The sequence below is a fragment of the Lepus europaeus genome, chromosome 4 (assembly GCF_033115175.1).
Source record: "Lepus europaeus isolate LE1 chromosome 4, mLepTim1.pri, whole genome shotgun sequence".
Classification (NCBI taxonomy): Eukaryota; Metazoa; Chordata; class Mammalia; order Lagomorpha; family Leporidae; genus Lepus; species Lepus europaeus.
Genome location: NC_084830.1, coordinates 2,634,277 through 2,655,789, shown reverse-complemented (window position 1 = coordinate 2,655,789; position 21,513 = coordinate 2,634,277). Strand labels below are relative to the sequence as shown.

The window sequence follows — 21,513 nt, the reverse complement described above, 5'->3', positions numbered from 1 at the left end:
CCTTTTTATTTTTTCTTTTCTATTACCACATTTCCAAACTAAGAATGACCATCTATGTATTCTGCTAAGGAAACACAGATATGGGTCTCTGTCACAGACTATTTTTAAGTAAGACTAGCTTTGATAACGACACCATTTTCACAACTTTCCAGAACCATAAAGTTAAATAATGGAATCCACAAAATTGACTGCAAGTAAAATTTGCCAGAAAGATGTGATAAAGAAACAGAGATCTTTACCATGTCATAAACAATTTTTAAGAGGAACCCCCCCCCCCCATCATTTTCTACTTGGTCCTGTTGGATCAAAACAACATTCTGCCTTTTATGAAACACTGAACTGTATTTATTTCCATAAATGCTTATCTCATAGTAACGCAAATGTGAAAGTGAATTATTACCGTCCCCACTAATTTCATCTGCAGATCCAGGTGGCATGCAAAGAAAGGCAGAGCAGGAAACAGGGCGGGGGGGCAGGGGGGAGGGCGAGACAGGACAGAGAAGAGGGAAGGGGGAAAACACACTATTAAAATGACAAGCAAATCAAAGTGTGAGAGAAACAAAAATCTCCCCCTCCCCCATATCTCCTTCAAACGATAAAAGAGAGATTACAGTAGTAAGCAGGTTTATTTGCATTTAAGGGTATTACGAGCACTTTTAAACTGTCAGCATATTATACAAAGCTATATACGAATATTAGAGCTTCAGTTGGTTTCAACCACACAAAGCAAAAATTACTTTGATACCCCTTCGCAAACGAATGTGAAAAATGACTTCTACTTTCCTCAAAGAGAGTGGGCATCCTCTGATACAGAAATGACAGTCCTGGCGTGCCTATCCTAATGAGCCGGGAGAGGTAAGGATTCCACTGGAGAGGCAGGCCAGGCCCACCACTGACAACCGTGGGGACTCTGCCGGTAGTAAGGTTTCTATTTTAATTTGTGCAGAAAAAATTATGTTCCAAACAGTTGTGTGAAATTACCATTCCGACTACTGACATACTTTTTGCTGTTCTGAAAAACTCTGCAAACGACACAGCTGCTTCTACGAGGCAGCAGCCCTGAACACTGGGCCAAAGCATGGAAAGCAGGCTCAGCGACCCCATTCAGCTGCATGCTGTGTCAGGAACAACCCCCGTGGGAAAGCTCCGAGACAACACAAATGAAACCGAGAAGCCATGGCCTGCCCTGTCATGCATCTACAGGAGTCAAACACAGGCAAATCAAACGTCTTCTACTCAAGAGGGCAGCCCAAAGATGGCCAGACACAAAACCCTGCAGCCAGTTCTGGCTCCTGGACAGTCGACAGTACACACGCTGACACCCAATAAAAACAGGCTCCAGTTGCGACACTCGACAAGCATCTGATTAGAGTCAGCTTCTGGGGTGCTCTTATTAACAGGAGAGCCTGTGCAAATACAAGTGCAGTACCCGGAGGAGGAGGTTCATGGGAACAGAAGATCAAAGGGAGAAAGCGCCTAGCTTTCTTAACTTTATGCTGGCAGTGACTGACTCCTTTATAAAGAGGCAAGAGGAGGAAAGAGAAAAATAGAAACAAATTATTTCAATACTTTTGTTACATTTTAAGTTGCATGTATAAAAATAAACACAAAATTGCAAGATTTTTATTTTACTATCGGTATACTTTTATTTTGTACTATGATTGATGTTTTAAAAACATTAATATTTTAAAATGCAATTTCCTGTTTTAGCTAAGAGTTCTACTAGATATAGAAACAAGACTCTCCCAGTTCTACAGAGGCAGTCAACGGAAAATACAGATTTTTTTTACAAATAACAAAACCAAAGCAAAATGAAACAAAGTAAACAGCAGAGACCAACACATAATTCAAAATTCTTGTGAACATGTAACATTCAACTGTAAAGAGAAAAGTGCATAGACTAGCAGGTTCTGATTCAGGAACGTTTTATAAGCCATTTCTCCCAGATCATGAGTAAAGACAGATTCACAAATCTGAAGTACACACCATCCATTCCCTTAACATAACAGCTGTGGTGAGGGTGTTTGAATACACAAGCTGCAAAGCTTCTACCAGCATCACTAAGCCAATTTGTTGCTCATTCAGGTCCTCAGAACTCCCTGTGGAGTCACCGAATTTAATCCCAGGCTCTGACTGGGTCAGCACAGAGAGAAGCAAGCGTCGCAGCACAGTGGCAGAACAGTGGACACGCGTCTAAGCGGAGACACGGCAAAGACATGCTGTACACGAGGGGCACAGACACAGGTGTGGACACTGCTACAGCGTGCAACATCTAGCTGCAGACCCTCAGAACACCAGCAAGACAGCTGGGGCGCAAGCGCAAGCCGAGGGGGAGCAAGGCCCGGGCCTTCTGCTCCTCAGGAGCCAATGATGTCATGGCTACTACAGACCCAGCAGGAGAACTGAAACGCACACTTTAGATACACTGCTCAAGTAGTGTGTCTTTATTTCAACATTTACTATTTCATCTTACTGCTTAATCTGAAAAGCAACCTTTACGCCACACTAAATTTCTGGCTTCCAACGCGATGCTCCCACTGTACAGCCCTCTCTGGATTTGGGCCTGACCTGACCACTGGACGCACAGGTGATGCCAGATGGGATTCTGCAGTGGCGGTCAGGGAGGGGACGATCAGGAAGCAGTGCTACGTGGCCACTGGTGGGACCATGGATGGGGCACACCTTCAGTGTTCAGCAGGCTCTACGGAAGATGATGCCCCTGGTCTGTAGACACATACACTGAAAATTTACAAAAGGCACCAAGTCTGCAGCTGCTTTTAAATGGCTCAGGAAAAAAAAAAAAAAAAAAAAAAAAAAGCATATAATGAAGGATAAAGCAAATACGAATGTCACAGATGTGAGTGGAGCCCAGGTATTTCATTTCCCTCCCTTACAGCACACTGCCGGGATGCCAGCATGGAACAGCAGAACACACAGGAATGTGGGCTCCGCAGTCAGCAGTTTGGTTCAAACCCTGACCCCACTACTCACTCCCTGGCCTAGAAAACATTATTCAACTTCTGCATGTCGGTCTTCCTATTTACAAAATGGGGTAGTAACAGCAGCTACTTCAGGTCAAGAGCTGAGGAGAGCATCTCATGGGATTCCCTGGGCATCTGACAGACGGTGATAATGCCATGGTCTGAACTATTCTGACGTTTCTAAAGCTAAACTGAGCTATTTCTAAAAGCAATAGTTAAGAAAGTGTAAGAACAATTTTTATTGAGTAATATCAAGAACATTATTCCCCATCATAAAGAGGAAAACAAAAGGAATTAGCTCTTCTTTAATTTACTGAAGATGTTCATTTTAATTCTATTTACTGAACACCTGTCATGAGCCAGGCACATGGTGTGTGCTGAGGTTACAGCAGTGAACAAAGCTCTCAATTTACTGAGCTAATGTTAGGTAGAGGAGAAAGAAGACAAATAAAATGGCTGATTGTGTGGTTTGTCAACTTGTAAGAGCAACAAGGGAGAACAGCATATGGGGCAGGCACCTGGAGCCCTTCACAGACTTCCAGGAGGAAAGGGAGCGGGCGTGCACATATCTGGGTGGGACTTCCCAGGAGCAGCGGGCAGCTCATGCAGAGCCTGCAAAGTGTAGGGGTCGGGACAGTGGAGGTGGTGCTGTGGTCACTTAGGCGACAGAAGGCTGAGACCTCACAGTGCATGGTAAGGGCTCCAGCTTTTATTCTGAATGACATCAAAAGACAAAGAAAGTGAGGAGCAGAGAGACATGGTCTTTCACACTCTGAAGGCTTCCTGAGAACCTTCTACAGGGAGCAGGGAGGGTTGTGATATTCTAGTTGTAGTTCAAGGTGAATTTGGACAAGAGTAGTTGTGTGGAAGTTAGACTACGACTAACTGGAAGACTGAAATCAATCACGATTTGCCGAAGAAATGGATATGCGATGAGAAAGAGAGTAGCATTAAGAATACCCCCAAAGATGAACTGCTCAAGTAGATGGGAGAAAGGCCCCTGGTGAGTGGACCAGGTGGGAAGAGCAGGCTGGGAGTGGAGGTAAGGTTCATGTGGGATGTGTGTGGTCTGAGATGCTTATCAGACATCAAGTCAACAGGTACACATACAGCAGCCTCTACATCCTAATGAATAGCTTATCAAAAATCAGGGGCCAAAGATGAACAGGTTAAACAAAACAGTCCCATCTAAATGTGGTCAGTCAAATCCAGATAACAGAAACAAACTTTAACTGAGAACACACAGGGAGGTTGAGCTAACAGCAAATTCACCAAGTTCCATCTATTCCACACCCAAAGTAAACATGGGGCAATCAAGGAAATTTTGAGTACTGACTAGATATTTGATTCTGCTTTTTCTTTATGTTTTATCTTATAGAAATATTTATGGATGAAATATGCCTTAGATTTGCTTCAAAATAATGAGAATGATGTGTCCGTTTAAGTGAGTGAAGGAAGAGAAACACACACACACACACACACTCTCTCTCTCTCTTTCTATCTACAGCTTTCTTCACCAAATGACAGCCAACAACTGGGCCAAGAGCCTGGCTGGAACTCAGTCTGGGTGTGCCATGTGGAGGCAGGGACCAAGTACTTGAGCCTCCCGAGTGCTAATCCTTTGTGGGAAGCTGCATTGCAAACAGGGGAGCTGGGACTTCAACTGGGCACTCTGATATGGGATATGGTGCCCCAATGTGCCAAACACCCACCTACATATGTATTTTAAATATTTCATTAAAAAAGCATAAAAATTAAAAGTATAAAATACAGTAGGTATTTAACAATATTTGTCAATTTCTACAGTTTATTGTGCAGAAAGCATTGAAAATATTTTGCTTTGAGTCATGAACTTTGATTTCAATCCCCAAGGAACATTAAGCCATCACTATGGGGGAAAAACCTTTAAGGCAAATACATTTTAAAGTCTGAGGCATTCTTTTCAACTGTTCTGTAAAGAAAAAAAAAAACAACTATGCCTTTTGATGTTAGTAAAATTTGCTTTACAGTTAGTAAGATGATATTTGGAAACCTTGCATGTTAATGATTAAAAAAAAGAAGACTGAATTTGGCGCTGTGCCTAGTGGGTAAAGCCACAGCCTGCGATGCCAGTATCCACGTGGAAGCTGGTCTGAGTCCCAGCTATTCCACTTCCAATCTAACTCCTTGCTAATGCTCCTGGGAAAGCAGTGGAGGATGGCCCAAGTGCTTGGGCCCCTGCATCCATGTGGGAGACCCGGAAGAAGCTCCTGGCTTCAGATCAGCACAGCTCTGGCTGTTATAGCCAATTGGGAAGAGAGCCATCAGACGGAAGACCACCCCCCACCCCGTCTCTGCCTCTCTTCTCTCTGTGTAACTTTGACTTGCAAATAAATAAATAAATCTTTAAAAACAGACCATTAAAGCTTATTAATTATTGTGTTAATATGTCTGACCGAAGGATTAAGAAGGTCTGTGATTCAAGCACAGTCAGGTATTGCCAACCAGGCAGCACAGACCTTTCCCCCTTGGTGCGGTGGCTACTGTGGAGAAGATGGGAAAACTCTCTGCTCTATAAACGGAGGAAAAGGCACCCTAATCCACTGTGGGTGGGCATGCAAACAGGTACAAGCATTATGAAAAACTGCATGGAGATTCCTCAGAAAACCAACAACAGATCTTCCATGGGATCTGGCTGTTCCAATCTTGGGAACATAGCCAAAGGAAAGCAAACCAGCACAAGTAAGAAGTATCTGCACTCCCATGTTTATAGCAGCTCCATTTGTAACAGCGAAGATACGGAATCAACCCAGGAGCCCATCAGTGACGAAACCTAACACTGTCCAACAAAATGCACGAACCAGCGATCACTGTGCTACGTGAAACACCAGACTGAGAAAGACAAACCATGCTTTGTCTACTGTGTGGAAATCAGTGTAGAGTATAAAACCTGTGAAGGCCACAGCATTTGTGTCGTCACAAACACTGCTTCACCGAATCAGAGCATGTACATAACGTACCCTCCATTCTGCGCGTTCTGATCACCGCCATGACTCTCTCACTTGGTCAGAGTTAACGTCTCTGCTTTCAAGAAGAGAAGAGCATATGTACACAGATACATGTAAGTACACAATGTCTACATTTGAGGCGAATGTGGCAAAATATTAAAAACACTATTAAATTTAAAACTAAAAAACCTCATTACTGCTCAGCTTCTCATCTGGCCTTTAATATCTGAAGGTGCCTTGGGCCGCCCCGCCAGGAAGGCCTGCACGTGTCTGCCTGCACCTGCAGTGAGGTTAAGCACAGGTCCAGGGTGGAGGAGGGGGCCTTCTGGCTCTGGGTCCTCTTCCAGGACATTACAGTACGACATCTGACGTTGGTATCTCAGCACCTGTGACCTCACTGTGTGCTCACCCTCAGGAACCACAGAGGAGAGGCTGTGACTGCGTAACACACTCAATCCCCACCGAGAAAAAGGGTTCAAGATGGGGCGGGGAGGGAGGACTGCAGGGTGGCAGCACTGCTCGGCTACTGTTGATTACAGCTGCCTCACTCACACACAGAGCAGTCAGCTAACCTGTCTGTGTGAATGCAAAGACCTCAGTAAGCTTCTCCGTGGCTCAGGATCACCCCTAACACAGGCTATTCATAACTGGTGAAACTAAAAGTATTTCCAATCAGCTGGGTTCTAGAACACGTCAGTGACTTAGCCGAGCCAGAAAGCCAGCCTCTAACTCAAGTTCTGAGCAGCAGAGATTGCCTTGGAAACCACGGCATCACCAAAAGTGGAACTGGAGCATCACACCAGACACAGGACCTTCTGCACACTGGAGCACAAGCCCTTCCTCTGAATTGTAATGCAAGAATCACAACTGAGCCAGCTGTTATTCCCAAAAACGGGGAAACTGGCGTCAAATCACACTCCAGCTGTTTCAAAGCGTTACACTCTCCCACACATCAACATCAAGAAGCCTTTGGGATGGTCCCGTGTGGTCTAGAGCAGAGGGAAATGCACTGTGGAGCCTGGCTCTGACTAGCTGGCTCCTGAACCAGGCCAAGGCACTCAAGCTCTGAGTCTCCACTTCCTTACCTCTGAAGTGGGAACAGCAGGAAGACAACAGACTGTGCTGAGGGCCAGAGAGAGAATGCATGTGGACCCGAAAGGCGTCAACTCTACTATGCAAATTACTAACTGCATTTAAAGAACAGTGGCAGGGGCTGGCGCCAAGGCTCACTAGCCTAATCCTCCGCCTGCAGCGCCGGTACTCCAGGTTCTAGTCCCAGTTGGGGTGCAGGATTCTGTCCTGGTTGCTTCTCTTCCAGTCCAGCTCTCTGCTGTGGCCCGGGAGTACAGTGGAGGATGGCTCAGGTCCTTGGGCCCTGCACCCACACGGGAGACCAGGAGGAAGCACCTGGCTCCTGGCTTTGGATGGGTGCATCGCCGGCCATAGCAGCCATTTGGGGGGTGAACCAATGGAAGGAAGACCTTTCTCTCTGTCTCTCTCTGTCTAACTCTGCCTGTCAAAAACAAAACAAAAACAAAAACAAAAACGGGGCAGGGCAACAAATGAAGAACAGATCTAACATGTCAAAAAGATGCACCAGTCATTAGAGACTAGGCCACCTTATTTTTACAGAACTTTATCATTTACAAACTACTTTTGTACACAGAAATGAGTTGTTCTAGAATCTGTAATGAAGCAACTCAACAATAACAATATTCATTTTGCTAAGTGTCTTCTTAATCATTTATAGTAAGTCACTACCTTGAAAACCTCTCGATAAAGGAAACTGCACCGCATGATTAACAAAACAATCTGCTACAAAGTTAATTTTTTAAAAAATTGGCAATAAATACTAAAAAGCTATCCAAGTGACACACTTGTGCTTTAGCACAAATGGTGGTGCTACAGAGAAATGGGGGAGTCAGACAAACCCCTTCTCCAGGGAGACCGTCTGGACCTTCCCAAGGGCTTCCTCACGTGTGCGGGAGGCAGCCTCACCCCATGAGCTCCCAGCTTGGAGTCTCTCTCCTGGCATGGGTGGGATGAAGAGCTAACACCTGCTTCCCCGCAAGGCTGCTGCAGGGAGTCAGCGACAGGCTCTCTAGGGGCTGTAAATCCTACACGTGTGCAGGCCAAAGGCTGCTGGCTACTTCACAGAAAGAGGCCTGCCCCCAGAGGCCCCCTCATCCCCTCTCCTGGCCCTGCGCACCCCCCCACGCCCATCTCCTCTCTCCTAGCCCAGCCCCCCACCCCAGGCCCTCTCCTGGCCCTCCCCCCTGGAGCCCATCTCCTGGCTGGCGTCATCATCCCGTTAGAGGAAGGATGGTTACTGGGTAGAAGGGCAGAACCCCCTGGAAGGTCAGGATCCTGGCAGGATGTCTGAAGTGCAAATACTGGGCTGCACCTGGAAGGTTATCGGGATGACTTTGAGATGTGTATGCTAGACCTGGAAGTCAATACCTTAGGCCTTTGTCAGACACATAAGCTCATTGCTGACTTCCTATCTAACACCCCCTGGAGCCCCTCTCCTGGCCCTGCCCCCGGAGCCCCCAGGAGCCCCTCTCCTGGCCCTGCCTCCTTGATGTATCTGAATGTGTGGGGCTCCTGCTCTACGGTTGCTGTCGGCTGCTCCCCTGCTACCTGCCCCACTCACACTCGGACCATTCAGTCAGGATGGCCAAGCTCGACCACAATTCTCCACAGCTGCCCGTCGCTCTCCAAGTACCCAGGCTCTGACAGAGTGGGGGACGCCACGTGGCTGTGTGTGCTCTGATACTCCAGCACCCGGAGCAGTGCTTGGCCCACAGCAGGCACTCAGTAAACTCTTCGTATTCAACGGATTCACACAAACTGAGGAACCTCCTCAGTCTTGTAAGGTTTGTTAGAGCTGAAGGAGATGGCCGACAGAAGAGACACACCTGGCTGGCATACGGTCACACACAGGAGGCCCGAAGGATGCAGGAGCCTCAGACCTCTGCCTCCAGGCTGTCAGTGCCATACGACACACAGTGCAGGCTTTCCAGGGGCCGAGTGTTCTACGAATCAGTTTAACTGAGATATTCCTAGAAACGTCGAGTGACAACTTTGGGGGCAAGTGCAATGCACGGGTCCCACTAGTGCGATGCTAAATTGAACCACAGTTGTGGAAGGCAGACACGGGCTACACCTGTCAGTCACTCAAGTGAGTGAGTAGCAGGGACAGAGCGAGCTCCAGCAGGCTGTCAGCAGCAGTGCCCCATAGTCACAGATTCTCTTCCCTCTTGCCCAGGGCTGCAAGTCCCCAAAGCCATGGTGGGAGGGGCGGGAGGCTGTGGTGACAGCAAGAACAAGGCTGGTGCAGAGGCTCCAGCAGGACCACACAGGCAAAAAGGTGGCTGAGGGGTGGGGAGCAATGAAAAGGTGGGTTGTGGGAGGCAACAGAAGGCCTAGGAAGACTGCGCTGAGGAGCCCAAAGTTCACGGGAGACACAGTAACTTACTACTCAGGATTTTCCGACCAGAGAACTGCCTATTTAAATTGACATTGCAGCCGTCAGAGAGCTAACACAGAGGAAGGCGTTAACTGAAGTATGAACCCCCAATTAAGGGAACACTAGAAAGAAATAACGAAGGCAGAACCCCAAGTGATTAGGAAGGAGGCTGAGCCAGGTGTCTGAATTTAAACAATGATGCACCTTTTCTCAGCTGTGTGATCTCGGGCCTTAGTAAGGACTCAAAGAGCTAATTCACGTAGAAGAGCACAGAACACACACCAGAGACAGAACATGGTATCTACCAAAGAGCTCACTAAAAGTCAAAGCAGCTCCTTCTTAATGGCTTCTGAAACAAGACAAAAACAGAACATAGAAATAGGGTTGGTGGGGAGAGGTCAAGCTCAGAGGTTTTACGATGGTCCGCTAAGAGAAACTGAGGCTTAACCTTGAAAAACAGAGGACACTGCCTAAGAGAGATGATTCCAACACCAGGGACAGCCTTGGAGGCTCTCCCTAGAGACACAGGTGGGAATGGTGCAATGATCTCATTAACCCAACAGGACACTTTCTCTCCAGTCTGGGGTGACTACAGCGTGTACGTGTGGCCAGCACTGCAACAGAGGGAGCCACCAGCTCCTGGGGCTCATCTGTGGTGCTGGCCCGAGGTGCCTACAAATTCCTCAATGCCCAGCTCCAACCTCACCTGTTCCACAGAACTCTTTGCACAACCTTCTTTGAGGTCCAGCAGCTGCCCTGCCTCCAGACTGGGACATGGTACTTTCTTTGCAACCTGATTCCAAAATCCTCAGGGTCTGGCCAGTTGGCCAAGTTTCTGAGCCCACCACAAACTGCACAAACACAGATGCCAAGGGCTGCTTAGTGCCCAGTCTTTTGCTTCTGCAGTACTCCAGTCAGCAAGCTCAAGCCCTCAGAAGTTTTCTCCTGAGTAAGGAGCAGTGCCTGTGTAAGCTATGACACTACGCCAGTACAGCAAACACTTACCACTGCAGAGTATCTGCCAGTGTATAAACGCAAGCGCAGACTTTCCTTGGGGAAGGGCTTGTGGGGTATTTGTGCACACAAAAAAGTAGTATTTTTGTATTTTTGCGCTGGAACACTAAAAAGAATTCATTATCAACTAGGTAAAAGCAAAAAACTAAATTTTGGCGCCAGCACCATGGCACACTAGGTTAATCCTCCGCCTGTGGCACCCGCATCCCATATGGGCGCCAGGTTCTAGTCCCAGTGGCTCCTCTTCCAGTCCAGCTCTCTGCTGTGGCCTGGGAAGGCATTGGAGGGTGCCCAAGTGCTTGGGCCCCTGCACTTGCGTGGGAGACCAGGAAAAAGCACCTGGCTCCTGGCTTCGGATCAGCGCAGCGTACCAGCCGCAGTGGCCATTTGCGGGGTGAACCAATGGAAGGAAGACCTTTCTCTCTCTGTCTCTCTCTCACTAACTCTGCCTGTCAAAGAAAAAAAAAAGAAAAAAAAAAAAACCCTAAATTTCAGGAAAAGCTGACCTAAAGTAAAGTAAACTAACAGTAATTGAATATATTCTAGGTCAGATACCAAAGTGATGAGGAAGCTGTTATTTCGGAATTAGAATGTATTGTATACATACATATCTAAGAACAGACCACATGTGTGTATACAGACATGTGTATGGTACAATCTATGTCGTCTAAAGATACCAACGAGGGGTCCATGGAAGATGCTTTCTACTTCTTCTCCGTTTCCTGTATTTTCCACAGTTTTAAGTGGGAAACACATGGGCAAATGTATTTTTAAAAATATACCAGGGGTACACCACACTCATCAGACCAGCAAATAGTTAAGATAATGCTTATGCTGGTATCTTAACTATATTTTTAAGAAAAATATTCAAACACCATCTTATGCTTATTTTGAAAGACAAAAAACATCTTAAAATGTATCACATTTCCTAGACAACAAAAAATAAATATACAAAGTATGTTACGTTTTGATGAATTGCAAAGATAAAGTATAATGACAAGTTCAAAACTGAAAATTTTCACACTAAATATAACCAACAGGACATTAAAAAATAACTTGGGATTCGACATAACCTGGTGAATAATCTGCTATTTCACATATAAATTTAATCTTAAAAGTAAAACCCGAGTCATATTTAAAACTTAAATGATAGCAAGATTGAACAAACACATTATTTTCAGAAGCTACTGTAGAATGCAGCAAACACGCTGAGATCGCAGACGGCCGTGACCTTGCTGCCCCTCGCAGCGCACGCTGAGGGGTCTCAGCGAGCCCCTTACCTGACATGGAGACCGCATGCGTCCTCACGCCTTGCTTTTCACTGTTGGCCAACCTGCAGAAGACAAGAGCACAGTGTGACCAAGCAGCCGGCCTCGTCCACGGGGAGTGGATGTGGACTGGGAACAACACCATTTACCCGGGAGACAAAATTTCAGATGGGAACCTGTGCTTTACTACCTCAGGCACTGATGACCAGACTGCTTTAATGCTTCAGAGACCAGAAATCACGAGGTAACTGAAGGAATGTTGAACTTCTCTGGGAACTTACTAATGACAGTGAATTACAACAAGGCAGTATCATTTAATGTGGTGCACATGGGCTACATAAAAATTTAAATTTGAAAGCTGGACTGCAAGGGACTGCCCAGACATCTAGAATTGAGTTTTTTCTAAAACAGAATCTGAAATACTATTGTATCATCTTTCTTAAATTTACAGCAAAGAGAAAATGCAAAAAAAAAAAAAAAAAAAAAAAAAAAAAAGAAGTACACTAATATATATTATAATTTACAGGCTAAACAAGACCTTAATGTATCTGGCTAATTGTTTCATGAAATGACTCAAAAACTAGTGTTTTACAAATTTATCCACATAAAATAAAAATCTGGTGAACGTTTTTGTTGTCATTTAAAAAATCCAAATATAGTTTAGTTTAAAACGTCAGGAAAGCACAAAACACAGGGAGAAAAAAGGAATCCTGAAGTCTATAGTTGAGGTGACCTTGACCTTTTATAAAAGAGAACTTCCCCCAAAAGAGCTGCATTATCTTTTCTTTTTTTTTTTTGACAGGCAGAGTGGACAGTGAGAGAGAGAGACAGAGAGAAAGGTCTTCCTTTGCCGTTGCTTCACCCTCCAATGGCTGCCGCGCTGCGGCCAGCGCAGCACGCTGATCCGAAGCCAGGAGCCAGGTGCTTTTCCTGGTCTCCCATGCGAGTGCAGGCCCCAAGCACTTGGGGCATCCTCCACTGCACTCCCGGGCCACAGCAGAGAGCTGGCCTGGAAGAGGAGCAACCAGGACAGAATCCAGCACCCCGACCGGGACTAGAACCCGGTGTGCCGGCGCCACAAGGCTGAGGATTAGCCTATTGAGCCATGGCGCTGGCTAAGAACTCCATTTTCTATTGACGTAATGAACAGAAAAATTTCCGTAACAGTAGGAAGACTAGGATAGACTTCATGAGAGACATCAGAACGCACAATGGTCTATCAGATTTGAGAACCAGAGCCATTCACTACACAACTGTACAACCTGCACAATAATCAGAGCTTGACAAGCCTTAGAACTGAGTTTCCATTCCTGAATTCTCCAAATATCTGAAATCTTATCTACTACAAAAATTTATCCCAAGTTGTTTCTAGAAACTCACCAGCTTCTCCTCTCTGCAGCCTCTGACTCCGATCCCTGCACACTGCGTCCCGGGCGTTCCCAGGGAACCGCATGTTCTAACCACAGATGAACTCCTGTGCGTCCTGGTCCTGCAGCCAGGCCCTGGCCACATCACACTGATGATGCTGTGCCACCCAACTCTCTCATCACAGCTTAGCTTTCACCACTGCCTGGCCCAGCAGCACAGTGCTCTTTAAGTATTCTAAACAAGCGTTAGTTCCTGGCCTGGGTGGGCATTAGTCAGTACCTAGCATGCACTGCTCACTCAGTGAGACACACTGAGCAGAGCCAGGAGCTGCCGGGCCATCCTCCCCTCATCCACACAGTTACTGCTCAAGTGGGCACAGACCCTGGCTGCTGGCAGGTGGGCAGCTCCACCTGCCTCTGAGCACCAGTGGAGGGAGTGAGGGTGCTGACAGCGAAGGCGGCACAGAAGGCGACAAGTCCTACTACAGGAGAGCGCAACACGCCACTTGCCTGGCTTGGGAAGGAGGGACTGCAAGAGGTTTCCAGAGGAAACCTGGAAGATGAGCGAGGCTCAGGCAAGAAGGGGGCTGCAGAGGAAGCACACTGATGAACGCCCCCAGGGAAACAGTCGGGCAGCTCCTGGCCAAGCTGGGATAACAGAATTTATCCTAATAGCAACAGCAAGCCACACAAGAGTTTGAATTCAGAAAGGCCCCTCACGCCGTAGTGTAGAGACTGAGGGGGAGTAGGGGTAGCATTGTGGTACAGCCAGTAAAGCTGCCCCCCCTGCAACGCTGTGGCTGCTCCAATTCCCATCCAGCTCCCTGCTCATGTACCTGGGAAAGCAGCAGAACAAGGCCCAAGTGCTTGGACTTCCACACTCATGTGGGAGACCCAGAACAAGCTCCTGGCTCCTGGCTCCAGTTTGGCTCAGCCCTGGTTATGGTGGCCATTTACAGAGAACCAGCAGATGGAAACTCTCTCTCCCTCTGTAACTCTGTATCTGTAGAACTCTTTTAAATGAATAAAATCAATCTTAACAAGAAAGAAAGAAAGAAAGAAAAGAAAAGAAAGAAAGAAAGAAAGAGAGAGAGAGAGAGAGAGAGAGAGAGAAAGGAAGGAAGGAAGGAAGGAAGGAAGGAAGGAAGGAGGAAGGAAGGAAGGAAAGGGGGGGAGGGAGAGGGGAGGGAGCGGGAGCACGAGGGGTGCCACTGGACAGAAGGCGAGGGTGTGCCTGGAGAGCTGGCATGGCAGGCACTCCTCCTGAGTGGCCTGCTTCCGTGGCTGTCCAAAGGCTGCTGTCTGAGGACTGGATTTCAGGAGTTCCCCCACTGCCTAATTAGGAGGCTGGCTCACCATGGTCCAACTATAAACACTGCATGGCTTCTGCTGAGTTCTTGATTTCCTCCAGGAGTCTGGAATTTTAGTACACTCAAGACAGACAGTGAGCGCGTGGCCAGGCCCAGGGGACTCCAGGCAGAGTCCTTGGTAGTCAGCATCTCAGACATGTGGCCCAGCTCAGTGCTGGGGAGTTAAGTACATCCGTGGGACTACGGGGAGAGGGTCTCTGGAAGCTCACCCGTCACCTCTAGACGCCACCCTAAGTGCCGTTCCCGTCACTGAATCTGCCTTGTGTCTCCTACTTGTGAGTCATCAGAGAGAACTGCCAAGTTGGGAGCAGTCTTGGGAACCCCTGCAAAGAAGGCCCCAGGAGCAGCCCAGAGAGGTGACAACACGGCTAAAAAGGGTAGTGGGGGAGCCCATAGGGATGGGGTGAAGTAGCTGAACATGACATATTCAGGAAGCAGAACTGAGGAACCAGCGATGGACCGGCCACAGAGAGGAGGACAGGGACAAGGTGAAGGCGAGGCCCAGCTGCCCTGCTTCACTCTAGTGCTTGCAGGCAATCCGCTCCTCTCTGAGTGCCAGCAGCCCTGTGAGCACGTCCCATGCCACTGTCTACTTACCTGGTAAGTGAACATTTACATTTTATCTTCCATATCCTGGTACCCAGTTCCTGGTACACTGCAAGTAATTACCTAAGTTCTTCTGGCATTACTATTTGATTCCTTTAATAGTATTTAACAATACATCTGTAAAATTTGTGACATAGGGGCCAGCGCTGCGGCTCACATGGCTAATCCTCTGCCTGCAGCACCAGCACCCCGGGTTCTAGTCCCGGTTGGGGCACTGGGTTCTGTCCTGGTTGCTCCTCTTCCAGTCCAGCTTTCTGCTGTGGCCCGGGAAGGCAGTGGAGTATGGCCCAAGTGCTTGGGCCCTGCACCCGCATGGAAGACCAGGAGGAAGCACCTGGCTTCTGGCTTCGGATCAGCGCAGCGCACTGGCCGTAGCGGCCCTTTCACGGGTAAACCAATGGAAGGAAGACCTTTCTCTCTGTCTCTCTAACTTTGTCAAAAAAAAAAAAAAAAAAAAAATTGTGACTTAGTAAAAAATAAAAATGTTAACACAATTACGCCTACAATTTTGTTAAGATAGCCAGAATAGCATTGACTATGAGGTTCTAATGTAGGTGGGAAATATATAGCAAAAATTTCAAAATAGGTCCTCTACAGTGCTGTGGCACAGAGGGTTAATGCCCTGGCCTGAAGCACTGGCATCCCATATGGGTGCCGGTTCGAGACCAAGCTGCTCCACTTCCAATCCAGCTCTCTGCTGTGGCCTGTGGAAGATGGCTCAAGTCCTTGGGCCCCTGCACCCACGTGGGAAGACCCGGAGGAGGCTCCTGGCTCCTGGCTTTGGATCGGCACAGCTCTGGCCGTTGCGGTCATTTGAGGAGTGAACCATCAGATGGAAGACCTCTTTCTCTTTCTCTCTGCCTCTCCTCTCTCTGTGTAACTCTGACTTTCAAATAAATAAATCTTTAAAAAAAAAACAAAAACAAAAACAAAATAGACCCTGTAAATTGTCATTGAGATTTTCCATATTGAACAAAGGGAAAACTAATTTACAACTTTTCAAATCAACTTAAATACCTAATATTTTACATTTGACGTGATTTCCTTCCAGAAATGTTTTTTTCATAGAAGTTTAACTTTTCAGGAAAATGCATAATAAAAGCATAATGATTTTCTTAAAGTTCTAACACACTAAAATAACAACACGCACAAAACAGCACTTACTTTGGTATTGATGGCAAAGCTCGTTCACCTTCTGGGGGAAAAGAAGGAAAGAGAGAATGATTTCCTTTTCATCATTTTGCAAAGATCATACACAGTAGTCAGGGGAAAAGGGTAAGCTCTATCCTAATTTTTAGCAATAGCCCATTAGAGTCATACTATAGGTTTTCATGGTTTTATTTTCAGTATTTATAACATACACAAAAGAACTGTTAGGTGAACAGCATTTGAGAGATACTACCTAAACTACAAGATTTCCTGTCCCAAGAGACTAAAGTCTGGAGGATTTTTTATGATCAAAGTAAGCATTCCTTGTCAAAGAAATTAACCTTCTGCAAACTGAGAAGGTCACAAATAATGTGATATCAACACAAGTGTCTTAAGACAGTAAGCTATTGTGAAGTAATAACAAAGTTTTGAGAAAGATTGCTATCGGAAACAGCACCATTTTTTAAAAAATAAGTATCCATTAACTACAATGCTGTCAACTGGGAGTGAATTTTATTTTTTTCCTTTGGAATGATTTTTTTTCTTAAACATTTACTTTATCTGTATGAAAGGCAGAATTAGAGAGAGAAGGAGAGAGGGAAATTTTTCATCCACTGAATTACTCCCCAAATGGCTGCAATATCTGAACTAAGCCAGGCCAAACACCAGGAGCCTGGACTCCATCTGGGTCTCCCACATAGATGCTGCAGCCCACGCACTCCGCCATCCTTGCTGCTTTCCCGACAGTAACAGAGAGCTGTATCAGAAGTGCTGCAGCACTCAGGTAATGCCAGTGTTGTAGGAGGTGATGGCTTAAATGGCTATGACACAAAGCTACCAGGAATTTTTTTAAAATTTTATTTAGAAAGAAAAGAGGAGCATGGGACAGAGAAATTTCCATCCACTGGTTCACTCTTAAATGCCCGAACTTCACTTGGGTGTCGCAGTGGGAGGCAGGGACCCAGGGACTTCAGCCATCACCTGCTGCACATCAGCAAGGAAGCAGGGCAGGGCCCCACACGCAGGCGCTGCAATACAGAATGCGGATGTCCTGAACGGCAACTCAGCCACGCACTCCTGGAACGGACTAGCACCCTCACACTCCCCACACTGCTACATAACAACCCAGCCACGCACTCCTGGAACGGACTAGCACCCTCACATTCCCCACACTGCTAAGTAACAACCCAGCCACGCACTCCTGGAACGGACTAGCACCCTCCCATTCCCCACACTGCTAAATAACAACCCAGCCACGCACTCCTTGAACAGACTAGCACCCTCACATTCCCCACACTGCTACATAACAACCCAGCCACGCACTCCTGGAACGGACTAGCACCCTCACATTCCCCACACTGCTAAATAACAACCCAGCCACGCACTCCTGGAATGGACTAGCACCCTCACATTCCCCACACTGCTACATAACAACCCAGCCACGCACTCCTGGAACGGACTAGCACCCTCCCATTCCCCACACTGCTAAATAACAACATCAGGCTTTGCAAGTCATTCACATGGGACTCTTCTGAATAATTTTTTTTAAAGGATCTATTTCTTTATTTGAAAGTTGGAGTTACAGAAGACAGAGGGAAAGAAAGAGAGAGAGAGAGAGAGACAGAGAGCGAGCGAGGGAGGGAGGGATCCTCCATCTGCTATTTCACTTCCCAGATGGCCACAATGGCCAGGGCTGGCCAGCCCAAATTCAGGAGCCAGGAGCTTCTTCTAGGTCTCCCACATGGATGGCAGGGGCCCAAGGACATGGGCCAATTTCTGCTGCTTTTCTCAAGCCATTATCAGGGAACTGGATCAAAAGAGAAACAGCCAGGACACAAACCAGCACCCACATGGGATGCTAGTGTCTCAGGAAGTGGCTTTTACTCGCTATGCCAAAACGCCTGGCCCCACCCAAAGATGGTCTATTAAGAAGGATTATCTTTAGATTACCTTTTATATTTACAGTGTTTGATTTTTTTGGAATTAAGATTTTTAATTGTAATTCCGGATAAATGCTTTTCTCTACTGGTTTTTAATTATGCAATTAACACAACTTGTAAGAAATCTAAATGACAGGGACTGGTGTTGTGAAGCTGCCTCCTGCAACACTGGAACCCCTTCTGAGTGCAGGTTGGAGTTCTGGCTGTTTCACTTCCAAACCAGCTCCCAGCTGATGCACCGGGAGAGGCAGCAGACGACGGCCCAAGTACCTGGGGCTCTGCCGCCTGCATGAGACCTGGACAGAGTTCCTGGACCTGAATTCGGCCTGGTCTAGTCTGACTGCGATAGCCATTTGGGAAGTGAACCAGCAGATGAAAGATCTGCCTCCATCTATTGCTTCCTTTCTCTCTGTAACTCTACCTTTCAAATAAATAATTTTGGGGAGAAATAAAAAAGCACTATCTACAGCTGTTGATTTAAGAAAGAAAGACGTATATAAAGGGATCCAACGTGGAAGAAAAGTTGAGGGCTCTTCCAGCACTTCAAACACAGTTCCATTCTTCCCAGAGTACTCAGACTCCACAGGTGGGGACTTCATCTTCCAGTTGTTCTTTTTTTTAATGCTTATAAACACATACACAACACACATGTCTTTGGGTATATACACACACACACGTAGGATTTAACAAATAGTAACAATAATAAAGCTATCACCTCTTTTTTGGTACTGAATACTTTTATAAAAAAAAAAGATTCATATGAAAGACTGAGTGACAGAGACCATCTGCTGGTTCACTCCGCAAAGCCAAAGCCAGGAGCTAGGAATTCTACCCAGGTCTCCCGCACCTCTGGTTTCCCAGGTGCCTCAGCAGGAAGTTGGGAGGGCATGCGGGCTGGTTCTGTGCTGCAGCAGAGTGAAGCCACTGCTTCTGACACACACACCCTCCGTGGAGCATCAGCTCACATTCCAGCTACTCTAACACAAGGCTCCAGCTCCCTGCTCACATGCGTGGGAAGCAGCAGAAAATGGACAAGCACTTGGGCCCCGGAGCCATCAAGTGAGACAAGTTCCTGCCTCGTGGTGGCGGCATACGGGAGATGTCTCTCTCTCTCTCTCTTGCTCTCTCTCTCTCTCCTTTTCTATTTGTAGCTCTGCCTTTCAAATAAATAAGTAAATAAATACATATCTTAATAAAAGAAAAGCAGCAGAGTAGCCAGGACTAGAACCAGTACATCATTGTGGGATGTAGGCCTCCAAAGGGGTGGCTTAACCCAAGCGCCAAATGTCCACACCTATTGTCTTACCACACTACTCCATCACTTGGGCACATGCCCTCATTTATTTACTCATCCCATCTTCTAACCTTTTGCTTTCGTAAATCATGTTACCAGTGAATATTCCTGTGCCAATGATTGCCAGGACATATGCTAAACACCCATCTGAATACACTGAACCAATTCACACTGAAATGGGTATGAGAATACATTTTCTAACAGCCTTGCCAAGAGTGGTTTTAACCAGTTGTTTGACCAATCTAGAAAGTATAAAATACTATTGCTTCTGTGTCCATGGGTTTCCTGGATGTCCATTTTTCTATCAGCTGCTCTTTTTTTCATACTGAGTTGTTTTATTCAGTGAGCTGACAGCACACTTGAAAAACAAGATGTAAATTCTTCACTGTGTCAAATATTTTCCTCTCTCTGCTACAGCTTTTAAAATGTTTGTGCTTTAACGAGGTGTTTTGGTTTTTTTTTTAAAGATTTATTTAATTGAAAGTCAGAGTTACACAGAGAGAGAAGGAGAGGCAGAGAGAGAAAGAGGTCTTCCATTCGCTGGTTCACTCCCCAATTGGCTGCAACGGCCAGAGCTGTGCGGATCCGAAGCCAGGAGCCAGGAGCTTTTTCTGGGTCTCCCACGTGGGTGCAGGGGCCCAAGGACTTGGGCCATCTTCTACTGCTTTCCCAGGCCATAGGAGAGAGCTTGATGGGAAGCAGAGCAGCCAGGACTAGAACCAGTGCCCATATGGGATGCCTGCGCTTCAGGCCAGGGCGTTAACTCGCTGCGCCACAGCGTCAGCCCCACTAAGTGTTATAATAAGCGTGAATCCCATCACTGTTGTTCTTAGACTGTATGGGTTTTATGTCATGCTAGAAGCATTCAGTCTTTTTTCACAGTGAACAATTTGCCTCCATTTTATCTACAGAAAACCTATGTAAAAAAGATGAAACTGTGACTCTATATTAAATTGAAAAAAATCTGTCCTCTAAGGATTTCACTGAATTAAAATTTTATGAATTAAATTTTATTTAATTTTAAATAAATTGCTTCTTAAAATTTTATGAATTAAAATTTCATTGATTCTAAACATTTTTTGCATGTAAGGGACAAGTTACTTAATATCCTATAATCAGGTCACGTGTTGATTCTCAAGAATATCAGCCCAGAACACTTGGCTTGCAGTTCTTATTTTAAAATTATCTTTATTTATTTTTGTAAAAAGGATTTATTTACAGGCAGAAAGGTCTTCCATCTGCTGGTTCACTCCCCAATGGCTGTAAGGGCCGGAATTTGGCCGATTCAAAGCCAGGAGCCAGGAGCAGGAGCTTCTTCCGGGTCTCCCACGTGGGTGCAGGGACCCAAGCACTTGGGCCATCCTCCACTGCTTTCCAAGGTCATTAGCAGGAAGCTGGATGGAAGTGGAGCAGCCAGGACTTGAATCTGTGCCCATATGGGATGCTGGCGCTGCAGGTGGAGGCTTAACCTACTGCGCCACAGGACCAACCTTGTTCTGATTATATTTTCCCCCAGTCAATATCCTCTGTAAAAGGACTTTATACCTCTACAGTAATTTTGGGAAATCAAAGACTAGCAAGGTGCATCTAGGTATGTCCACAGCTCACATGCAGCACACAAATCACTGTTACCAATGTGCCCTTTTCTGCATGTGCACACACGTGCTGCCCACCCTTAGGAGGTTTAGAATCTAGACAAGAAACACGGACACATATATAACTGTTATTTAATGCACATTAACAGGAAAATGATACAATCCATTTGTAGAAAATTTTCTATTTTAAAACACACATGGGGCTGGCGCCGCGGCTCACTTGGCTAATTCTCCGCCTGCGGCACTGGCACCCCAGTTTCTAGTCCTGGTTGGGGTGCCGGATTCTGTCCCAGTTGCTCCTCTTCCAGTCCAGCTCTCTGCTGTGGCCCGGGAAGGCAGTGGAGGATGGCCCAAGTGCTTGGGCCCTGCACCCGCATGAAGACCAGGAGGAAGCACCTGGCTCCTGGCTTCAGATCGGCGCAGTGCACCAGCCGTAGCAGCCACTTGGGGGATGAACCAACGGAAGGAAGACC

General features: G+C 46.5%; 1 protein-coding gene across 6 annotated transcripts in view; it reads right to left on the bottom strand.

Annotated features, from left to right (window-relative positions):
• The window catches only part of PTK2 (protein tyrosine kinase 2), a 299,153-nt gene that overhangs the window by 104,304 nt on the left and 173,336 nt on the right, over positions 1-21,513 (bottom strand). For all 6 annotated transcript variants that reach the window (XM_062187939.1, XM_062187942.1, XM_062187941.1 and 3 more), the window contains 2 exons: positions 16,227-16,257; positions 11,732-11,784 (listed from right to left, as the gene is read on the bottom strand). In XM_062187939.1, the coding sequence (XP_062043923.1) occupies positions 11,732-11,784; positions 16,227-16,257 (84 nt within the window). The remainder of the gene's footprint in view (positions 1-11,731; positions 11,785-16,226; positions 16,258-21,513) is intronic.